We start from the raw sequence: 20819 nt of genomic DNA on the forward strand, positions 1-20819 counted from the left end.
CTGCCCTGGCTTTCTTTTTGGTTAAGTGAGATTAATAATTCTTGCCTCCTGTTGTGGTGGGGGTTACACAAGCTAAAGCAGACGAAATGCCCAGTGCCTGGAGCAGCGCCAGCTTCATTCTCCATAAATGGTTATTTATCTGTGATCTGTTTGATCAGGCACATCTCTGACTGTCTCACCCACCCACTGTGTATTTAGGGCAGTGAAAGGAGGGGGGGGGTTGGAGGAATGCTGGTAAGCATCCTGGGGGAATTTTTTTTTTATCATAAAAAAACAGATTTTCGTGTTTAGGTTCAACTTTTGGGTGCATTGATTTCCCCAAGCTGGGCTTCACAGCACAGCAAAATTGGGTGAATATTAACCATTTGGACTGGATTTGATTCCTTAGTCTCCCCATATTTCACTGCTCCTTGGTAGGCACTGCTCTGTCTCCACCTTCAGACTTCCTATGGGTAAAGAATAGCATCATTCCTCACACTTTTAGACTAAGTAGCATCCCTCTTTCCAGAAAATACCCTTGGCACAGAAGGCCTGATTTTGTGCCCACTGTCAGGGGTCCATTGGGCCTCCTGAAATCCTGCCACCACATGGAAAAAAATGATTGTCAGAGTTTCCAACTGACTTTTTCAGTTCCATAATCAGAGAGGGGTGTGTGACTTTGGGCAGTCTCTTTTCTGTGAGCTTCAGTCAGTTTGGCTGTTAAATGGGAACACTAATCCCTACCCTTTAGGCCTGTCGCAAGGCTTCATTGAGAAACAGGCATAAAGGGTCTCGAGAGTTGTACCGAATCGGTACCATGATTGCTTGAACCACTGTTAGGGGAGGGGGCACGCTCCACGGTGTTGCCGTCACGTTGCAGTGTCACAGGGTTTGCGGGGAAACCGAGGCAGTCCTCCCGCTCTGCACCCTCTCCCCCTAGTCGCCACCCCCACCCCACCGCAGGGCGTGGGCGTGGCTGTGGCTGGGTTAAGCCTGGGGGTGAGGCTACTCCGGAGGCCGGGGAAGAGTCCCACGTGACCGAGAGGCGGGGTGTCAGCTCCCCGGCTGCGGCTTCTCAGGGGCGGGGCTGCTGCAGAGCATCTCCTAGCTGGAGCCGCGCTTTGTTCTTGCTGCCTTCTAGACCCGCCGGCGTCAGGGTCCATCCCTCGCTCCCCTCTCGCTCCTCCCGCCCACGCCCTGCATCTGGGCCCGCATCCCTTCACCCAAAAGCTCCGTGCCAGATCCTGCCCTCGCCCCTCCCCCAGATTTCTGGCCAGCGCCCTTGCCTGGTAGGTAGCCTTCTATCCATCCCTCCCTCCTGCACCTTCTTTTCCCTGGATCCCTCTCCTGTCCCCCTTTCCCCAAGTGCCGGGTCGCTCCGCCCCTCCGGACCGGGGATGTCCCCCGCAGCCCCGCGCCGATGGTCCTGACGCTGCTTCTCTACGCCTACAAGCTGTGCCGCTTCTTCACCATGTCGGGCCCACGGCCAGGCGGTGAGCGGCTAGCTGTGCCGGGGCCGGACGGGGGCGGCGGCGCGGGCCCATGGTGGACCGCGGGCGGCCGCGGGCCCTGCGAGGTGTCGCCCGGGGCGGGCTCCGAGGTGCAGGGTGCCCTGGAGCGCGCGCTGCCCGAGCTGCAACAGGCGCTGTCGGCGCTGAAGCAGGCGGGGGGGGCGCGGGCCGTGGGCGCCGGCCTGGCCGAGGTCTTCCAGCTGGTGGAGGAGGCCTGGCTGCTTCCGGCCGTGGGCCGAGAGGTAGCCCAGGGTCTGTGCGACGCCATCCGCCTGGACGGCGGCCTCGACCTGCTGCTGCGACTGCTGCAGGCGCAGGAGCTGGAGACGCGCGTGCAGGCCGCCCGCCTGCTGGAGCAGATCCTGGTGGCTGAGAACCGGTGAGGGTGCTCACGGGCTGAGGGGAGAGCGCGGGGTGCTGTGGGGCAGCAAGGGCCGTCCACGGCCCGGGTCTCTGGTGCGACTTTTCCCGCCTCACCTCACCGCATCCCTGTACTAGACCCCTGCTGGGGATCAGCGTGTCTATTTTACAAATGAGGAAAATGAGGCTTGGGAAAGTTTCATGCCTTGCCCGGAGTCACAACACAGTGTGAACTGATGGTGCAGCCGGGATTCACTCCCAGGACTGTTGGGGTGAGGAATGAGACAGGGACAGGAAGAACGGAGTGGTAGGACAGGAATTTGTCCCTGGTTCCGAGGATGGAGCTGGGATCCTGCTGCCAATGCCCCCTAAACCCACAGACCTCCTCTCTACAGGCCCGTGCCCTTCTAGGCTTCCTTCTGTGCCACTGAGAAAAGAAGAAAACACAATGCTCGGGAAATGGGGTAGGAGGAGGGGCAATGGTTATGGAAGTGAGTACTGATCTGAGGATTACTTGCCCCCTTTATGCCACCCCCAATCCACCTCCTGCTTCCTCCTTCTTCATTTTGGCCCTCGTAACAGGCCAGACATGATCTCATTCTGCGGCTGCTAATGGGGCACAGAAGGTTTTCTAGTGGGATGAATGGGTGAGAGAAGAGGACACAGGTGAGGAGCTAGGCAGAGGCCAGAGTATGTGTTCTCTGTCCCTTCCCCACAGAGGGCCAAGATACAGTAGGGGGGTCCAGTTGGGGTCTGGCTGCCCCTCTCTTGCCTGCCTCTTGGGATCTCCCCTGGAATATGAGGACCCTTGCACTCACTTCCTCTCCCCTCTGATGCCAGAGCAGACCAAACTGTCACTCAGTAGTCACATGCTGAATTCTCAGGCCCCTCAGATTTAGAAGGGTTTGGGAAGGGTCACTTTCAATTCATGCAGCTCTCACAAGTGTGATGGGCATGGGTTAAGGGTGCTTTCCTTACCATTTTCTTTCTTTTTTTTTTCCCTTACCATTTTAAAAAATTAAACATAACCTTGTGGACAGTGGTAGTGATACAACTGTCAAAAATGCACGAATGAAGCAATTTAAGTTGGGGAGAGCAAGTTAGTGTCTGCTTACTCAGCAAGTCATTAATTTTCCGTTTAAGATCAATCATCAGTACATTTGGAGGGCTAGCAAATACAGTGGGTGCTCCCTGTGGTGGGCACAGGGTGGCCGTACCTGGTAGCCTGGTATGTGGGGCGTGGCAGCTATAATTAGAACCCTTGGGGGAAGCGGTGCAGCCAACATCCTAGGAACAGGAGGGCTGCAAGATGCAAACTGCACTGATATTTTTCAAGGTTGAAAATAACAACACCTGGTTCAGAATTACTGAGGGGGGAGTCACACTCCCCATCATCCCTGGTCTCAGGAAACCGCGCGCTGGTGCTGACAGCACTTCAGGACCAAGGACAGAGCCCAGCAAGCCCCCTGGCCATCAAAATTTTTTCCAAAGAAAGGCAGAATCTCTTCACCCTTTAGACTGCTCTGGGGGGAGGCTGGAAAGGAGGGAAGGGAGGTGATACACTGAGAACCTGTGTTTATGAAATCTTGCCCTTCTTTCATCAACCAAACTCCTCTTAAAGAGAGTTCCTCAATCAGTGCACCCACTCCTTTTCTCATTCCTGTCTTCCCAGCGTGCTATTACACCCACTGCCCAGGAGCCTAGATCACAGCGTCCCTCACCCCCAAATGCCAAGAGAAGTCCAACAGGGTAGGACCCTCTGAACTTGGTCCCATGACACCAGTGAGGGCCCCATGTGATTGCTAGCCTTTGAAATTTATAGCCCAGCCCCATCAGGAGACCATAATTAGGTTAAATGGTTTAACTCAGGTTAAATGGCTTTCCCAAAAATACACAGTGAATAAGTGGAGGAGACATATTTAAAAAAGAAAACAAAACAGGGACACCTGGGTGGCTCAGTTGTTAAGCGTCTGCCTTCGGCTCGGGTCATGATCCCGGGGTCCTGGGATCGAGTCCCGCATCGGGCTCCCTGCTCCGCGGGAAGCCTGCTTCTCCCTCTCCCACTCCCCCTGCTTGTGTTCCCTCTCTTGCTGTGTCTCTGTCAAAAAAATAAATAAAATCTTTAAAAAATAAAACAAAACAGAAAGCTATGGCATATAAATTAAAAAAGGGCAAAGGTACAAAAAAGTCACACACTTAAGAATTTTTCTTTCTACCCAGACCCCCTCCCTGGACGAAAACCAACAAAACAATTTTCTTGCACAGTATGTCCTTCCAGAGAAATTCTAGGCATACAAGGATTTACGCATATATGTATATTATATATACATTATATGTATATTATATATATTATATATACATGGTTGTATGTATATGTGTATGATTTCCTCCCTCCTTTGGAGCTGGGATTTGAACCCAGACCCATAGCCTCTCAGGCTGCAGAAGCTGGGAGCTGAGCATATAGTTCTCACAACAAGGACATAGTTCAAGTTCTGTGAAGGTGCCAAGTGCATAGGGAAAGGGGAGAGCTGGGGGTCAACAGACTCAAAATAAAGTCCTCTTGTTTTTTTTTAAGATTTTATTTATTTATTTGACAGTGAGAGAGAACAAGTAGGGGGAGTGGCAGGCAGAGGGAGAGGGAGAACAGGCTTCCCTCTGAGCAGGGAGCCTGATGTGGGGCTCGATCCCAGGACCCTGTGATCATGAATTGAGCTGAAGGCAGACGCAACCGACTGAGCCATCCAGGCACCCCAAAAATAAAGTCCTCTTAAAAAAATTTATCAACTCAGCCAAGTTGTGCCATGTTATGGGCTCAGCTGGGACCTGCAGTGGATACAAAGTCACAAGTGTCACTGTGATGCTCACTGGGCAGGGACTCCATGTCTAGCTGAGCCTCTAAGTCTTTGGGGGTAATGTCAGTTGTGGAGGACATCATTTGTGGAGGTCAGGAAGACACAAAACTTTCACCTCTGCCTAGAGTGTGGCAACTTTTCTGCCTGCTCTGCTGGCATCCAGGCTCCCTCCCTTCTACCTTTCCTCCCTAGAGCAGTCAGAATATTTCCTAAAACCCATATAAGAGCAGGTCTCTCCCCTTCCTGAAGCCTTTCAGTGGCTCCCCATTTGCCACCAAGATAAAGTACAAATGCCTGGAGGGGGCTCAGAAGGCCCCCAGGACCCTTTCCCTTCTCTCCTCTTGAACCTTCCACCTAAGCCACTAGAAATGGCTTCACTTCAGCATGGCTGAGGTGGGGGCAAGTCCCCAAGAGCACCAGCTCTCAGATACCTCCAAGCCTCTGCATGCATCTGCACCTAGAATACCATCTCCACAATCTCCCCTTCTCCTCTTCGTGAATGTCCCACCATCTTTCCAAATTAATGCCCTAGGCACCCATCCAGTATATTTAATGTGTGTCTTTATATCTGCATCCTGGTAAAATCTTTATTCTTGTTTTGTATGCATGTATTTTTAATTTACACAAATGATGCTGTGTTACATAGCACATTCTGGTTCATACTTTCACCCACTCCATATTGTTTTTAAGAGCCTTCATGTGCTATGGTATCATCTGTTCAGTCCCTTGTAACTGCTCCATAGTCCTCCAGAGTGGGCACCTGCCCATGTTACCTCTCCACTCTCCCAGGCTCGACACCCAGACCGCCGCCATCTTCCCTCACCACAAACGACCCTGCAGTGAACAGCCTTTTCCATATTCCTTTGTGGATCTGTGATGATTTCTTTGGGATTTAACTCAAAAGCTCCAATTTCTGGCTCATAGGGTGCATATCTCTTTAACTTCACCCACCCATCCCAGCCTGCTTTCCAAATTGACTGCCTCAGCACGCACCTCTAGCTTCAGGGTGTTCATGGCCCCACACCCCGCCAACCTTCTCTGTTACCCAGCTTCTGCTTTTTGCCTATCCAATAAGTGTAAAGTGATAGCTGATTTAATTTTCACTTCACTGATTACTAATGAATTAGAGCATCTCTTTATTTGCTTGTTAACATTTTGGATATTCTCTTTTGTAAGTTGCCATTTATATCTTTCGCCATTCCCTATTGAATTTGCTACCTTTTTCTTGTTGACTTGACTATTTATATATTCTATCTATGAATCCTTGTTGCTTTTATATTTTTCATTGTTGGTTTTAAACATTGCAAATATCTCTGGTCTTCTTTCTATTCCTCAAACATGCCAAGCTCACGAGCCCTCAGGGCTTTTGTCCTTGCTGTTCGTTCTGCCTGTAATGCTCTTCTCCCAGATACTTGCAGGCAGGAGTCTCTGGATATCGTACTCTAAAATGTCACCTCCTCCTCCGCCCAAACATTGCCCGTTACATCACCTGCATTTGCTAGCATTGTGGCCTGTTCACTCATTGTTCACGTGCTTATTGTTTGTCTCCATATTAGCTGTGTATAAGTTCCAGGCACTCTTAAGTCACTGTTCAGCTTCAGTCCCTAGCACAGTGCCTGGCATACAGTAGTTCCTCAATAAACATCTGTCAAGTGAATGAATAAATACACTCCAGTCACACTGTGTGGGGTGAAGAGAGGTTTGAGGACAAGGCTAAGAGGGGTGTACTTCGAGTGATGCTTCAAATGATGATAAGAAGTTAACATTTAGTGAGTCTTCCCTATGTGCCAGGCACTGTGGAAAGCATTTTACATGGATTATCACCTTCCTTCTCATAATGACCCTTGGAGTTGGTATTCCTTTTATCTTATTTAGAGGTGAGGAACTGAGGTAGAAAGATAAAGGAAGGCACTCAAGGTCCCACAGCTTTCTAGGAAAAAAAACAAAAAACAAAAAACAGCTCCCAGGGAATGTCTGCAGAGTTAGGGTTCTTAACCACGACACACACTGCGGGGAAGGAGGCAGAGGTAAGGGAGGAAATGGGTGTGGCCAGGATGGAGCACCCTTGTAATTCCTTCCAGGGCGAGGTGGAAGCAGGAGGCAGGTAGGATAATGCCCTCCCTCATGTCCTATATGACACTAGTGAGGCCAGAGGGGTGTAAGTGACCAGGGCGTGGCCAGGCTCCCCGGGGGCACCGCCATTCCATCGTCCCTGTCCCACTTTCTTTCGGCAGGGACCGCGTGGCGCGCATCGGTTTGGGCGTGATCCTGAACTTGGCAAAAGAGCGGGAGCCGGTGGAGCTGGCGCGGAGCGTGGCCGGCATCTTGGAGCACATGTTCAAGCACTCGGAGGAGACGTGCCAGCGGCTGGTGGCGGCCGGTGGCCTGGACGCCGTGCTGTACTGGTGCCGCCGCACGGATCCGGCGCTGCTCCGCCACTGCGCGCTGGCGCTGGGCAACTGCGCGCTGCACGGGGGCCAGGCGGCGCAGCGGCGCATGGTGGAGAAGCGCGCCGCCGAGTGGCTCTTCCCGCTCGCCTTCTCCAAAGAGGACGAGCTGCTGCGGCTGCACGCCTGCCTCGCGGTGGCGGTGCTGGCAACCAACAAGGAGGTGGAGCGCCAGGTGGAGCGCTCCGGCACGCTGGCGCTCGTGGAGCCGCTCGTGGCCTCGCTGGACCCCGGCCGCTTCGCCCGCTGCCTGGTGGATGCCAGTGACACAAGCCAGGGCCGCGGGCCCGACGACCTGCAGCGCCTCGTGCCGCTACTCGACTCGTCGCGCTTGGAGGCGCAGTGCATCGGGGCTTTCTATCTGTGTGCGGAGGCTGCCATCAAGAGCCTGCAGGGCAAGACCAAGGTGGGTGTGGGGTGAGGGAGGGGGCAGGGGCTAGAGAGCATCTGGGAAGGCTTCCCAGAGGAAGTGACATTCACCTGGGACTTGAAGTACACATAAGAGTTAAGTGAAGCAAGGAGAAGGATGAGAGAGCAGTCATTGGCCTTGAAGGCAAGACCAAGGGTTTTAAGCAGGCAGCATGTGCTTTACAAAGATTACCCTGGCTGCAGTGTGGAGATGGAATTGGCAAGGGTGAGGATGGAGGCAAGGGGGCCAGATAGGAGGCCATGACGGGGACAGTTGGGAAGGGGGGCTGGAGCATGGCAGCAGGAGCAGCGAAAAGCAGACAGATCCCAGAGGTGCTGAAGAGATAGAATTAGGAATTGGTGGCTAGTTGGGTGAAGGAGAGGGAAGAGTTGAGGGTGACTCCTGGCTTTGGACACAGGCAACCCCATGGGTGCTGGCACCTGGTACTGAAATAAGGTTAACTGATGAGAGGTTGCAGTGGGGGAGGGGAAGAAAGTGAGTTCACTGGGACAGGTTGAGCTTGGGGTGCATGAACAGTGACCAGTTGGGGCACCCCAGTGGGCCATTTCATCATGTGGGTCTGGAGTACAGGAAGGAGATGAAGTGCAGAGACAGAGGCTTGGGGGGCAGGATGTCAGTGTGTTGACCAGATAACTCCCACCTGCATCCCAAGAGGTCCTCATGCCCAGGGCCTGATCTGAAGCTTTTGCCCTCAGCTTTAACTTGCTGTGTGACCTTGGCTAGCTGGCTTCCCCTTACTGGGCCTCTATATGCTTCCTTTTTAGCCTCTGGAAAATTGAAGAAGCAGGCCACAGCAGCCCGTTCTTACCCTGCATGTGGACCTAGTAATAGTTAAATGATCAAAAGTTTGTGGGTTTTGTTTTTTAAATATTACAGAATCAAGATTATCCCTATAACACCCCTCTCCCTCCTTTGCATTCTTCTGGGGGTCTGGGAGTTGGCGGACAGCTGGGACACAGGGAGTGGTGGGCACCAAATGGACCACCCTGGCTGTACCACAGCTGTCAGCTGGGCTGCTCAGAGGAGAGTGTCTCACAGATGATTGTCACCTATTGTATGTGTCCCCACAGATTAAAAAGAGACTGTTGGGTTAGGGGGTCTCTAAGGCCTCTTCCAAGGTCTAATGTCCTAGGAGCTTCTGATTTTCCCCTCAGTGCCCCAGAGTTGGGCCATGGGGGGACTGGCTTTATAAATCAGGTCATTCTGCTTTGGGAGAAAGGACTTGAAAGGAAGTAGGGAGTGAGGACAGTGTCTGGGCAGTAGCCATGACCACCAGCTGTGCCATCCCTTTTCCAACAAGACCAAGTGAATGCAGTTCAGGAAAGAGATAGTCAGCCCCCACTCTGTACCCTGCAGTGTGCCAGGTACAGGACTCCAAAGGTGACTAAAACATGACCTCAGCTTATCGTTTAGTGGACGCTGCATTATCAACAAACAACAGTGGCATTTAGAGTACAAGGCCTAATTGGAGGGAGGGGCCAAGCTGTGGGTAAATCAAAGCAGGCTGCATGGAGGGAGTGCTAATCAATTTGGATTCCACTGGATGACCCAGGATTCCCACAAGCAGGTTGGAAGAACTAAAGGTCTGGGAACACCATGACTGAGCCCCGAGGTAGGAGAGTCATAGTGGGTGGGTGTCAGCCAAGTGTGGGTTGGAGAAAGGGGAAGTGAGCTGAGAATGGTGGGCAGGGGCTGCACTGTGCCAGGGTGAGAGCTCAGACTTCATCCCAGGGAGATGGAAGCTGCTAGAGGGAAGACATGAGGGCAAGAGTTGAGAGAGTTTCAGGAGGGGGAATTCACAGAACTAGGTGATATATTGGATGAAGGCAGGGCAAGGGCAGACGATGGGAGTTTCAGCGGTGAGAAGAGGCAAGGGGAGGGACTGGGCACGTTTGGGGATGGCTGGTGAACTGGGGGACCCAAGACACCCTCTCCCCACCCCTCCCTAGGTATTCAGCGACATCGGAGCCATCCAGAGCCTGAAACGCTTGGTTTCCTACTCCACCAATGGCACCACGTCGGCGCTGGCCAAGCGCGCGCTGCGCCTGCTGGGCGAGGAGGTGCCGCGGCCCATCCTGCCCTGCGTGGCCAGCTGGAAGGAGGCGGAGGTCCAGACGTGGCTACAGCAGATCGGCTTCTCGCATTACTGCGAGAGCTTCCGGGTAGAGCAGCGCATGCCCAAGGCGCGCGGCCGCTAGGGGCGCCCTGAACAAGGCAACAGCGCCCCCTCGCGGCCAGCACACCCGCGGCGCCAGGGGTGATTTCGGGTGTGGGAGCCTCTACTCAACCACTTCTGGGGCCACTCGGCTCTAATCTGGGTCCCATCGCCATCTCCAGTTCCTTGTCCTTGCATCTTATGCTTGGGGTCCAACGGCTGAGGAGGAAAGCCCTTCCTTACATCTGACCCCTCCCCCAGGAGCAGCAGGTAGATGGCGACCTGCTTCTGCGGCTCACGGAGGAGGAGCTCCAGACCGACCTGGGCATGAAATCCAGCATCACCCGCAAAAGGTACGGAGCCCCCTTCCCGCCGGTCCTCGCCCTCTGCCACTAGCCAGTCCCACTCAGGACCTCAGCGTCCTCTTCTCCCCGGGCTGCAGATTCTTTAGGGAGCTCACGGAGCTCAAGACCTTCGCCAACTACGCTACGTGCGACCGCAGCAACCTGGCTGACTGGCTGGGCAGCCTGGACCCGCGCTTCCGCCAGTATACATACGGCCTGGTCAGCTGCGGCCTGGACCGCTCCCTGCTGCACCGCGTGTCCGAGCAGCAGCTCCTGGAGGACTGCGGCATCCGCCTGGGCGTGCATCGCCTGCGCATCCTCACAGCCGCCAGAGGTCAGCCCGCCCACCTGGGACCCCACCCCTGTCCTAGCCCCCAGCCCTGGGGGGGCGAGGGGAGACACGTGGTGGGGCCTCCGAGCCTCACTGAGGGTGGATTGAGCACAGATGCTGTGCCAGACTGGATTCTGAGGATGCAAAGAAGTTCCCCGTCTGAGCTGAGCAGGAGGGTGGAAGTAAGGCAGGTAGGTGATCACAGCAGGAGGCACGCCCAGGATTCCAGTGGGAGCTGAGAGGAAGCGCTGCCTACCCTGTCCACCCAGGTCTAGGCATTTACAGGACGCCTGACCAGGTCCTGAAGGATGTACTGGGGAGGAGGGTGCAGCAGGAAGAACAGCCCAGGCAGAGGGAGCAGTATATGCAGATGTCGAGGTTAGACAGCAAGGAGGGTGCTTGCTGGGGATAGGGGATAGGGGTGGGCAGACAGGGGGCTTATGCGCTTAGCCAACAGCTTACAAAGTGTGGGTCTGGAGGTGCTATAGGGCTGTCACTACGGCAGAATGGATTCTAGGGCTCTAGCAACCCTTTTTACTTACTTTTTAATTTAACTTTAATTTTAATTTGCTAATTGACTATTTTGCTAATATTGTCAATTACTGTATGTATTAAGTTTTAAACGTATTATCTCATTAATATCTATATCCATTCTATTCAGTGGGTGTTATTTTTTTTTAAGATTTTATTTATTTATTTGAGAGAGAGGGAGAGAGAGCATGAGCTGGGGTGGAGAGGCAGAGGATAAGCAGACTCACGGCTGAGCAGGGAGTCTGTGGTGGGGCTCAATCCCAGGACCCTGGGATCATGATTGAGCGGGAGGCAGACGCTCAACCAACTGAGCCATCCAGGTGCCCCTGGGTGTTAGTTTTTTTAATCAACTTTTATTTTATTTTATTATTTAATTTTTTTTGAAAGAGAGAAAGAGCACGAGCAAGCAAGGGGGGAGGGCCAGAGGGAGAGAGAGAATCGTCACGCAGACTCCCCACAGAGCACGGAGCCCGACTAGGGGCTCAGTCTCATGACCCTGAGATCATGACCTCAGCCAAAATCAAGAGTCAGACACTTAACCCACTGAGCCACCCGGGCGCCTTTCTATAATCTACTTTTTAAAAATTTTTAAGTAGTAAAAGAGGTATAACTTAAAAGTGTCCAATTTGAAGAGTTTTGAAAAATGCATACATGTTTAACTACCATCATAATCCAAGATGAAGAACATTTCCATCAAGAGTGTTCATTTTAAAGATGATGAAACTAAGTTTTAAAGAATTTAAATACACTTCCCAAGGTTATTCCTTGGGAAATCCCAAATACATATCCCAAAGCCATTAAATAACAACTAGGATTTGAACCTCTGTCTTTCTGCTTCATAAACAGACAAGGGCTGTCTGTGAGTGTTAAATCTGAATATTATATGAAGATGGATTCTTTTCTTTTCTTTTTTTTTTTTTTAAGATTTTATTTGACAGAGAGAGACACAGTGAGAGAGGGAACACAAACAGGGGGAGTGGGAGAGGGAGAAGCAGGCTTCCCCCTGAGCAGGGAGCCCGATGCGGGGCTCGATCCCAGGACCCTGGGATCATGACCTGAGCTGAAGGCAGACGCTTAACGACTGAGCCACCCAGGTGCTCCAGAAGATGGATTCTTTTCATTCAACAAGTTCAACCAAAGCAGATCAGCTTTCATTATTTTCACATTGCAGCTCCCAATAAAACCCCAAGATTTCATTTCTTAAAAACAGGGAGGGGCACCTGCATGGCTCAGGTTTGCATTCAGATTTCTCCTGCTCTGAATCCTTTCTGGAGTTCCAAATGGCACGGTTTCCTTCTGTGTTGCAGGCTGAGTCCTCTGGTATGGCTTTGGAGCCAAGCTTCTGGGGGTGGTTCCTCTCAGAACCCAGCCTAGGGTTAGGGTTAGGGCCCAGGAGCATGGACGGTCCGATCTATGGGCATTGTGGCGACCTTCCTGGAGGGCTGAGTTGAGGGCGTGGGTTAGGGTTAGGGATCCAGGGGGGATCATGACCTGGGCAAAGGCAGACGCCTAACTGACTGAGCCACCCAGGCGCCCCGCCATGCATATTTTTTAAGTGGAGGCAGTGACCCACTGAGACTTGGATTTTAGAAAGACCCCTCCAGTTGCTGTGCAAACAGGGTGGACTAGGCAAGTGTGGATTTGGGGAAACCGCTGAGAAGGCTGAGTTGGGGACCTGCACATAGGGAGGGCCCTGGGGCTGGAGTCCAGGATGTTTAATCGGAAGAATCCAGAGCACGGAGTCAGGTGTTACGAAGGTCTGTTCTGTTCACTGGCGTATCTCAAGCACAAAGGGTAGTGCCTGACACAGTAAGTACTTAGTAAATATGTGTGGAATGAATGAATGAGAGGTAGAGGTTCAGGCTAATACACAGGTTCTGGCTGTGGTAGGAACTAGGAAGGCAGGGGCCCGGGGAGGATTTGGGATGTGTTGGGTTTACAGTGTCTGTGGGCAGCTGCCCGTGCAGGTCTGGGGCTCCGGAGAGAGGGAGGGGCTGGAGGTGCAGATCCGGGTCCCTAAAACACAGTGCCTGCCTCTTGAGAGGGACACGCCAATAGGAAGCAGCCTTCCTTCCTGTAGGCCCAGCTCTCTATCTCAGTGACCCTCTTTTGGACAGGCCACCCTGCCTGGGCCAGGCTGGGTGGGCAGGGGATGACGTACCCTATGGTGAGTGAGGGGGAGGGGCTACCCTTACCAAGCTGTCCCCTTGTCTGCCTCAGAAATGCTACACTCCCCCCTGCCCTGCACTGGCGGCAAGCCCAGTGGGGACATCCCAGATGTCTTCATCAGCTACCGCCGGAACTCAGGCTCCCAGCTCGCCAGGTGAGAAGGGGTGGGCAGGCGGGTGGCCCGGGGCCTCAGCGCCGGGCCAGGGCAGTGACACGGGACCTCTTCCCAGCCTCCTGAAGGTGCATCTGCAGCTGCACGGCTTCAGTGTCTTCATTGATGTGGAGAAGCTGGAAGCGGGCAAGTTCGAGGACAAGCTCATCCAGAGTGTCATGGGTGCCCATAACTTTGTGCTGGTGCTGTCGGCCGGGGCCCTGGACAAGTGCATGCAGGACCATGAGTGCAAGGACTGGGTGCACAAGGTAGGTGCTGCCCTCTGTGGTCCCAGCACTGGCCTGTGGCCAGGGGTCAAGGTCCTCCTCCCCTTCCTTCTCATCTGCACTCCCCAGCAACCTCCGCGACCCAGCTTTGAGGCAAGAGCCACAGCTAGGACTGTAACTGGCCTTTAGCAAGTCGTTTAGGCTCTCTGGGGCTCAGTGTTCTCATTCAGAAAATGGGGATAACTTGTCTGTCTTATTCACCTGTGGGATGGTCGTGAGAGTCAGAAAAGGAGGAAAACGCTTTGACAAATAACCTCAGTGCGGGAACAGGGGCAAGATAGCCTAGCGACAGGTGCAGTGAGATCATGAAGGACACAATGCTGTGAGTTTGAATCCCAGCTCTGGCCTTGGGCAAGTTACATAACCGCAGTGAGCTTCATGTTTGCTACTGTAAAGTGGAAGAAGTATCATCCCTAACTCCCTAGGATATTGTTATAAGAATTAAAAGAGCTAAAACCTGTCAAGTCCTTAGCAGAAGGCCTCGTTCTGTAGTAATTGCTCTATAATGGTAGCATTTATTCTTGTAATCAGTGTGAGCGTTTACCACTGTTTAATTAATGCCATTGTATCTTAAGTGTCTGGCACACAGTAGAAACTTACTGAATACTTGCAGAATGGATGGATGGATGAAATGGGTCCATATCACATCTGCAGGTTATTAATTATTAATCAGTGAGGGATACAGCAGTCATCTGAGATGGAACTCTGTCCTGGAGCAGCTAAGGAAATAAGAGTATGCCCAGACGTGGCTAGTTCATATATAGTTTGGTGTCACTACTAAGCTACGTAGGTGAACCTCTTACTTGCCATAGGAGCATGGAGAAGGGAGAGAATATTAAGGGCTGGAATAACCAGGGAAGGCTTTGTGGAGGAAGCAGAACTTGAGAAGAGTCTTAAGAATTTAGGTAAGTGGAAGAAAAGGCATCCCAGGCAGGGCGACTGCACGAGCGGAGGACAGAAGTGGGGATGAGGAAGGTGCATCACTGGTAATTGCTTACAGATGAAGAAGCTGAGGCTCAGAGAAGAATACTTTTTCCCCTGGCTGGTGTAGAAATCCGAAAAGCTGGGCTCTGAACTCTGTCGATCTGACTCCAAAGCCCATGCTCTTTCCCAGCACCTGACTGCCTTCCACGGCGCAGATCTGAGGGGGTGGGAGGGGAGGTGGTGGGATAGGGCAGGATTCAGCTGACACCAGAAATGATTGTCTGCATCTCTTCCCAATTCCCTGTCCAGGGACGTCATGTTGGTAGCTTGAGATCAGCCCTGGTGGGAATATTTACACAAAGGAAATTGGTAAACACTATAAATCAGGGTTTTATTTGTTTGGTTGGTTGGGGTTTTTTGCCCCCAGAGATTTATTTGTTAAACATTTGCCAGCAAACCACTGGGGCGCCTGGGTGGCACAGTCGGGTAAGCATCTGACTCTTGACTTTGGCTCAGGTCATGATCTCAGAGTCGTGAGATCTAGCCTCTTGCGTCGGGCTCCGCACTGGGCCTGGAGCCTATTTAAGATTCTTTCCCCTCCTCTCCCTCTGCCCCTCCCCACTGGCTCTCTCCCTCTTTAAAAAAAACAAACAAACGAAAAACTACAGAACCAGTTTGCAGGGTACCTAAAGGCTGGGAGAAGATTTGTGTTTAAAGCACTGGGAAAAGGGATCCCACAAGGGCAGTGAGTTGTAGGGAGAAGGCTCTGACACCAGAGTGCATCCAGACCCACCGTAGGGAAGAGGGTCAGGCCCTGGAAGCCATGTTTTAGGAGCTGAGTACTGGGCTCGGTTGGATGTTGGGCCAAAGAGACACCTGCAGGATCATGGTTGATGGCCCAGAGCAGGTGGCGGGTGGCCTTCTGGGATAAAGAGAGGAGTAGCTGAGCTCCATGCAAGATCAGACCTTGCTGTGTTCACTCTATATCCCAGATGCCTACAAGCATGCGTGGTACGAAGCAGGCTCTTGACAAGTTTATGGAATACTTGAACCAGTGACCAAACAGAGGAAGCTGAGATAACTGGGAAGGCCATACATGTCCACCAGGTTCACCAGGCCAGAACACTCGACTCGAATCCAAGTTTTCATTCTTAACCTGCTGGATGACCTTGAACAAGCCATTCTTCCTCTCTTGGCCAGATACTGAGTCTGTGCAATGAGCAGTGTGCAGTCTTTGGGTCTGTGTAATTCTGGATAAAACAAATGTCTAAAGGCTCTCAAATAAATTTGTGCAGGGTCAGAATTCATATACGTTCTCAGCAGAGAGGCAGAGGGCTTGGCTAAAAGAGCCCTGGGCTTGGAATCTAAAAGCTTGATTCAGAAGCCTGGCCCCTCTTGGGCTGAGCATTTGTGTGACTTGGGGGCAAGTCCCTTCCCCTCTCTGGGCTTCCTTCTTCTCATTCATAACATGAGAGGTTCCCCAAAAGCAATCAGTGCTGGAGTTATGTGGATTCTTTCCCCAGGAAGGCTCTGCTCCCCACGCGTGCTTGACGCCCATCCAGAGGGAGGAGGGGTGGCGGGAGCCTCTGCCTTGGACCAGTCCCAAAGGCTCCATCAGCCTTCCTTGATTGTTGTTAGTGCTTCATTGCCTCTGGTTTTAAAACTCCTTTCCCCGAAGCCACATTTGCTGGGTAATCAATATAGAAAACCACAAGTGAACTGCACTCAAGAAATCCCAATCCCTGAGGTTCCCCCCTTGAAAGGGAAAAAACATTCAATAAGCACTTACCAGAGCATCCATTAATAGTAAGTAATATCCTCAGAACCACCTTGTGAGGGAGGTTTATTATCTTTCTTTACAGAGGAGGAAATCATAACCCCTGTGATTGATTAAGCACACACTACATGCTGAGCGCTGCTTTAACCACTTGCCACGGGACATGGCAGGTATCCCCCCAACAGAAGAGAAAACAGAGGCTTTGAGGGCCTGTTGGTTGCCTGAGACCACAAAGCCTGTGTCAGAGATTCGATGTGAACCCCAGTCTCATGATTCCAGAGTGTAGCCCCTAACAGCTATGCTATGTTGTCTCTCCCATTCATTCATTCATTCATTCATTCATTCATTCCAACCATTCAGCCATCCAATTAAGTATTTGGCAAAGGCTGAGTATGGGCAAGGCTTTGTGAAAGATGCTGAGATACAAGGTGGATAAAAACCAGACATGATCCCTGTCTTTATGTCTGGTGGGGAAGACAGATATTAAGTAAATTACTCATTAAGTTTGCAACTGTAGCATGTGCTAAAGAGCCTGTGAGAGCCTACAATAGGGAGATCGTGCCTAGTCAGAGAAGGGAGTGGAGACTTCCATGGGAAAGTATGGATTGAGCTCAGATCAGAAAAATGAGTAGGGATTAGTTAGGTGAAGGGGCAGGGAAAAGCATGTGCAAAGCCTGTGCAGGGAGGGAGGATAGCAAATCTAAGCGGCTGCAGGGTCTGTGTGGCTGGGAGAATGGTGCAGGGTGGAGTCTGGGAAGGGAGCTGTGGCCAACCACACAGAGCCTTCAGACCACAGTAAGGAGTCTGAATTTTATTCTAAGAGCCATGTAAAGTCTTGAAGATTTTTAAGTAGGGGGTGACATGATCAGATTTGCATTTTGCAAAGAGCAGCCAGATGAAGGGGCAATGTAGAGGACAAGTTAGAGGGGGCAAGAGTGAATGGGGAGAGACTTGGGGGGGGGACAAAGATGGGGGGTTGGAGCAGCGCGGTGGTGGGGTGGAGGAAGAGACAAAGTGGGTGGATCTGAGAAATAAGGAGTACAACTGGCAGAGATGGTGATGGATCAGTTTGGATGCAAAGGGTGATGTTTTTCTTCTGATACCAAGCTGTGTGGGGTTTTGCTGACACCAACAACCAGTTCTCCAATTTGCCAACACCAACTGGGTGTCCCACAGTTCAATTCAGTTCTTTTTTTTTTTTTAGATTTACTTATTTGAGAGAGAGCAGGAGACCACATTGCGTGCCTGCGAGTGTGAGGGCGGGGCAGAGGGAGAAGCAGACTCCTCCCCGCTGAGGGCACACCCAACACGGGGCTTGATCTCAAGACCCTGAGATATGACCCGAGCTGAAACCAAGAGTCTGACACTTAACCGACAGAGCCACACAGATGCCCCCAGTTCAGTTCTGATACTGACTTACCCAGAGCGAGTGTCAGACTCCAGAGGGTTAAAGGCTCAGTCCCACGTGTCTGTGCTCACTTCAGATGCCTGAGAGTCCTGGGTTCCCAGGCTACCCGCACTTCTGTCTGACTTGGCTAGCAATTCAGGGGTTCCCATGACACAGACATCCCTCCCACCACCAGTTCAGTAATTGGCTAGAATGACCTGCAGTACTGAGAAAGCACTTAACTATTCCTGGTTCCCTGTAGGAACACTGGCTCACTCAGGCACATTGGAATGTAAGCCATGCATAGGGCAAAGGTTTGGGGCGTGGGGCACAGGCAGGGAGGCACAGAACTCCCATGCCCTCTGCAGGCCACCCTCCCAACACCTAGATGTGTTCACCAACCCACCCCATCCTTGGGGGACTTGATGGTGGTTTCATTATGGAGGCATGATGGAGTCATTGGCCACTGGTGAGTGAACTCAATCTCCAGCCCCTCTCCCCTCCTGGGAGGTGTGCGTCTGTGAATGTATGTGGGATACTTAAAATTTCCAACTTTTTCATCATAGCTTGGTCTTCCTGGCAAGCAGCCCCCATCCAGAAGCTACCTAGGCACCCCAATCCCCAACCTCCACCCATCCGGGGATTCCCAGTGTTTTCGGAGCTCTATGCCAAGGACTTGGGGCAAAAACCAAATATTTGATTTTTATTAAAAAAAACGGGGTGAGGGAGAAGTCGAAGTGGACTTCAGCACCAGCACCCCTCCCGGCATCTACCTGGCCCCAGGGTCCCTAGAGGGGGACCCAGGCCTCTTCCTCTCCCCTCGTTCTTTCTGCAGGAGATTGTGACTGCTTTGAGCTGCGGCAAGAACATTGTGCCGGTCATCGATGGCTTCGAGTGGCCAGAGCCCCAGGACCTGCCTGAGGACATGCAGGCTGTGCTCTCCTTCAATGGCATCAAGTGAGGAGAGGGGGGCGGGTGCACAGCCCCCAGCCAGCAGCTCCGCCCATGCAGCCCCCGGACCCACCAGCCCCTGTGCCCACAGGTGGTCCCACGAGTACCAGGAGGCCACGATTGAGAAGATCATCCGCTTCCTGCAGGGCCGCTCCTCTCGGGACTCATCTGCAGGCTCTGACACCAGTTTGGAGGGGGCCGCACCCATGGGCCCAACTTAACCAGTCCTTAGTTCCCAAGCCCTGCTGCGACCCACATTTCCATCGTCCGTCCCGAAGGAGCAGCTCCTCAAACTGGCCTCTCTCGGCTGCAACCGCCCGGGGCCCTTCTCTGGAAATGGCTGTCCCTCTGCCCCCTCCCTCACGGTCCACCTCAACCCAGCCTCCTTGGTGTCTAGAAATGGAAGGGAAGCCAGGCACTAGGGGTGCTCAGGGCCAGACCCGCCCCCTCCCCCCGGCCCTGCCACCAGGCTCTCTATCTCAGGTGTGGGAGAGACTCTGGAGATTGAGGGTTTGCCGCACACGACATCCCCTCCTGCCCAGAACGCGGCCAGGCAGCCTCCCTCTGACAGGAGTTCGGGCAATGCCCACCCCTCGGGGCTAAGCAAGGGCCTGGGCCCAGGAGCCAGCCGAAGATGGGGGTCCGGTGATGACTCTCCACCTAGATCGTGCCTGGCTTCTGGCCTCACCGCTTCCTGCCACCCTGTGGCCTTGACCTGTAACCACTGTGTCCTTAGCTGGCCTGGTCCCCAGTCCCCTCCCAGCCTTCCTGAGGTGCAGTCCTCTTGGCCACACCCGGGGTCAGGGTCACCCTCACTCCAGCCGGCCTGCAGCAGCTCTCCTCCGTGCAAGGGAGCCACCTGCTGGGGCCCGGGCCTGCTCAACAGGCAGCTCACCACCCTCCACATGCCTTGTTGCTGTGCCTCAGTTCCCACCAGCCTGGCTCAGCTGGCTTCCCCAGCCCCTCCCCACCCACTTGCTCAGGGGGCAGCCAGGGGAGGCAGCCCCCTGTGTCAGCAGCAGTCAGCTGGACAGAGCCTGCAGCAACACGGGAAGAGGCAGGATCCTGAAGAAGGGTGATGGGTGCGTTGGAATCACGGGGGAATTTTTCTAAAACTGCATTCAGGAGACCTGGGCAGGGCCTGGGTTTCTGCATTTCTCACAAATTCCCAGGTGAGTGCATGCGATGGTCAAGGAATGGTACTTTAACTAGTGAGGCTCTAAAACACAAATCCCTCCCAAATCTTTGCCATGCCCCCGGCCCCCCACACCACTCCAGGTTTCCTGCAATCACCTGAGCAACCCCACCCCGTATAATCTCCCTTGTATGGAGAAGGAACTGAATGACATGCCATTTCCCAAATCAGCATGGCCGCCCCGGGATCCAGACCTGGCCTCCTGGTGCTCAGTCCACTGCCTGTCCAGAGAAATCATCCTGGAAGCTGTGCCCTGGGCAGGGCTGTTGCTCTACCTGGCTGGCTTCTCTGCCCCAGGGCTCTGGCAGTGGGGGGCAGGTTTTCACCAAAAAAGGCTGGCCCAAGAGCTATACAAAAATAAACGAGCAGGAATGTCCCTCTGCTCCTTTCTCCACTCGGGTAAGAGCAGGGAAGTATCCTCCCTCCCATAAACCCAGGCTTCGGCTAATGGGGTCACCTGAGACCGCGCCCTGCTTTTTCCCTCCTGGGGACACTGGCCTGGCACCTCAGGCTGGCTCAGCTTCCAGAGTCACCTCCCGCAGGTGCTGGCTAGGTCACTCGTAGCTCTTGAGCCCGTGAGGGAGTCAGGGCATCGACAGTAACACTACAGTGGGATGAGTACCCTCCAGGGAAAGCTGTCTTTTGGTCCCCGCTCAGTCCCCCTCCTTCCTGAGGTGCCCAGAGCAGTATTCAGGGAGGCTGCCAGGCCGTTTCTTCTGTTCCTACACCCTCTACTGCTGCCCCTTCTTGTCTCTGGGGAATCGGAGCCCAGCCTCCAATCCTGAGGGGATGATTCCCTGACCCCCCACCCCCAGCCAGGCTTGGCCCCACAGGGCTGGTCCTGAACCAGGGCTGAGAAACAGCCTTTCCCCCAGAGCCTGGTCTGACGCAGGCCTGCAGGGTCAGGGGTTTCTGCCTGGCTGGGCTGTAGTTGCTGCCCCCAGGTGGGGGCTCAGTCAGCTAGGTCCCTACCCACCTCACCCCAGCCATCCCCAGGGACTAAGGACTGCTCAGGGACACCCAGAGCTCAGGAAGTCC

At 53.3% G+C, this 20819-nt stretch overlaps 1 protein-coding gene across 3 annotated transcripts; it reads left to right on the forward strand.

The window, feature by feature from the left end:
• The first annotated feature begins 1033 nt into the window (after positions 1–1033).
• SARM1 (sterile alpha and TIR motif containing 1) lies at positions 1034–20157 on the forward strand. 3 transcript variants are annotated; one of them, XM_006731574.3, is made up of 9 exons: positions 1041–1869; positions 6937–7555; positions 9529–9741; positions 9996–10087; positions 10177–10412; positions 13161–13263; positions 13340–13529; positions 18471–18592; positions 18678–20157. In XM_006731574.3, the coding sequence occupies exons 1-9, from the start codon at positions 1400–1402 to the stop codon at positions 18805–18807; spliced, it is 2175 nt and encodes a 724-aa protein (XP_006731637.1). In that variant the 5' UTR covers positions 1041–1399; the 3' UTR covers positions 18808–20157. The 3 variants fall into 3 exon arrangements, with proteins under 3 accessions (XP_081661552.1, XP_081661551.1, XP_006731637.1); XM_081805425.1 differs by lacking the exons at positions 18471–18592; positions 18678–20157 and adding an exon at positions 15464–17173 and having other exon boundaries at positions 1036–1869; XM_081805426.1 differs by lacking the exons at positions 13161–13263; positions 13340–13529; positions 18471–18592; positions 18678–20157 and adding an exon at positions 10524–10810 and having other exon boundaries at positions 1034–1869.
• The last annotated feature ends 662 nt before the right edge of the window (positions 20158–20819 follow it).

This window comes from Leptonychotes weddellii, chromosome 15 (assembly GCF_054177405.1).
Source record: "Leptonychotes weddellii isolate Sample4059 chromosome 15, ASM5417740v2, whole genome shotgun sequence".
NCBI lineage: Eukaryota > Metazoa > Chordata > Mammalia > Carnivora > Phocidae > Leptonychotes > Leptonychotes weddellii.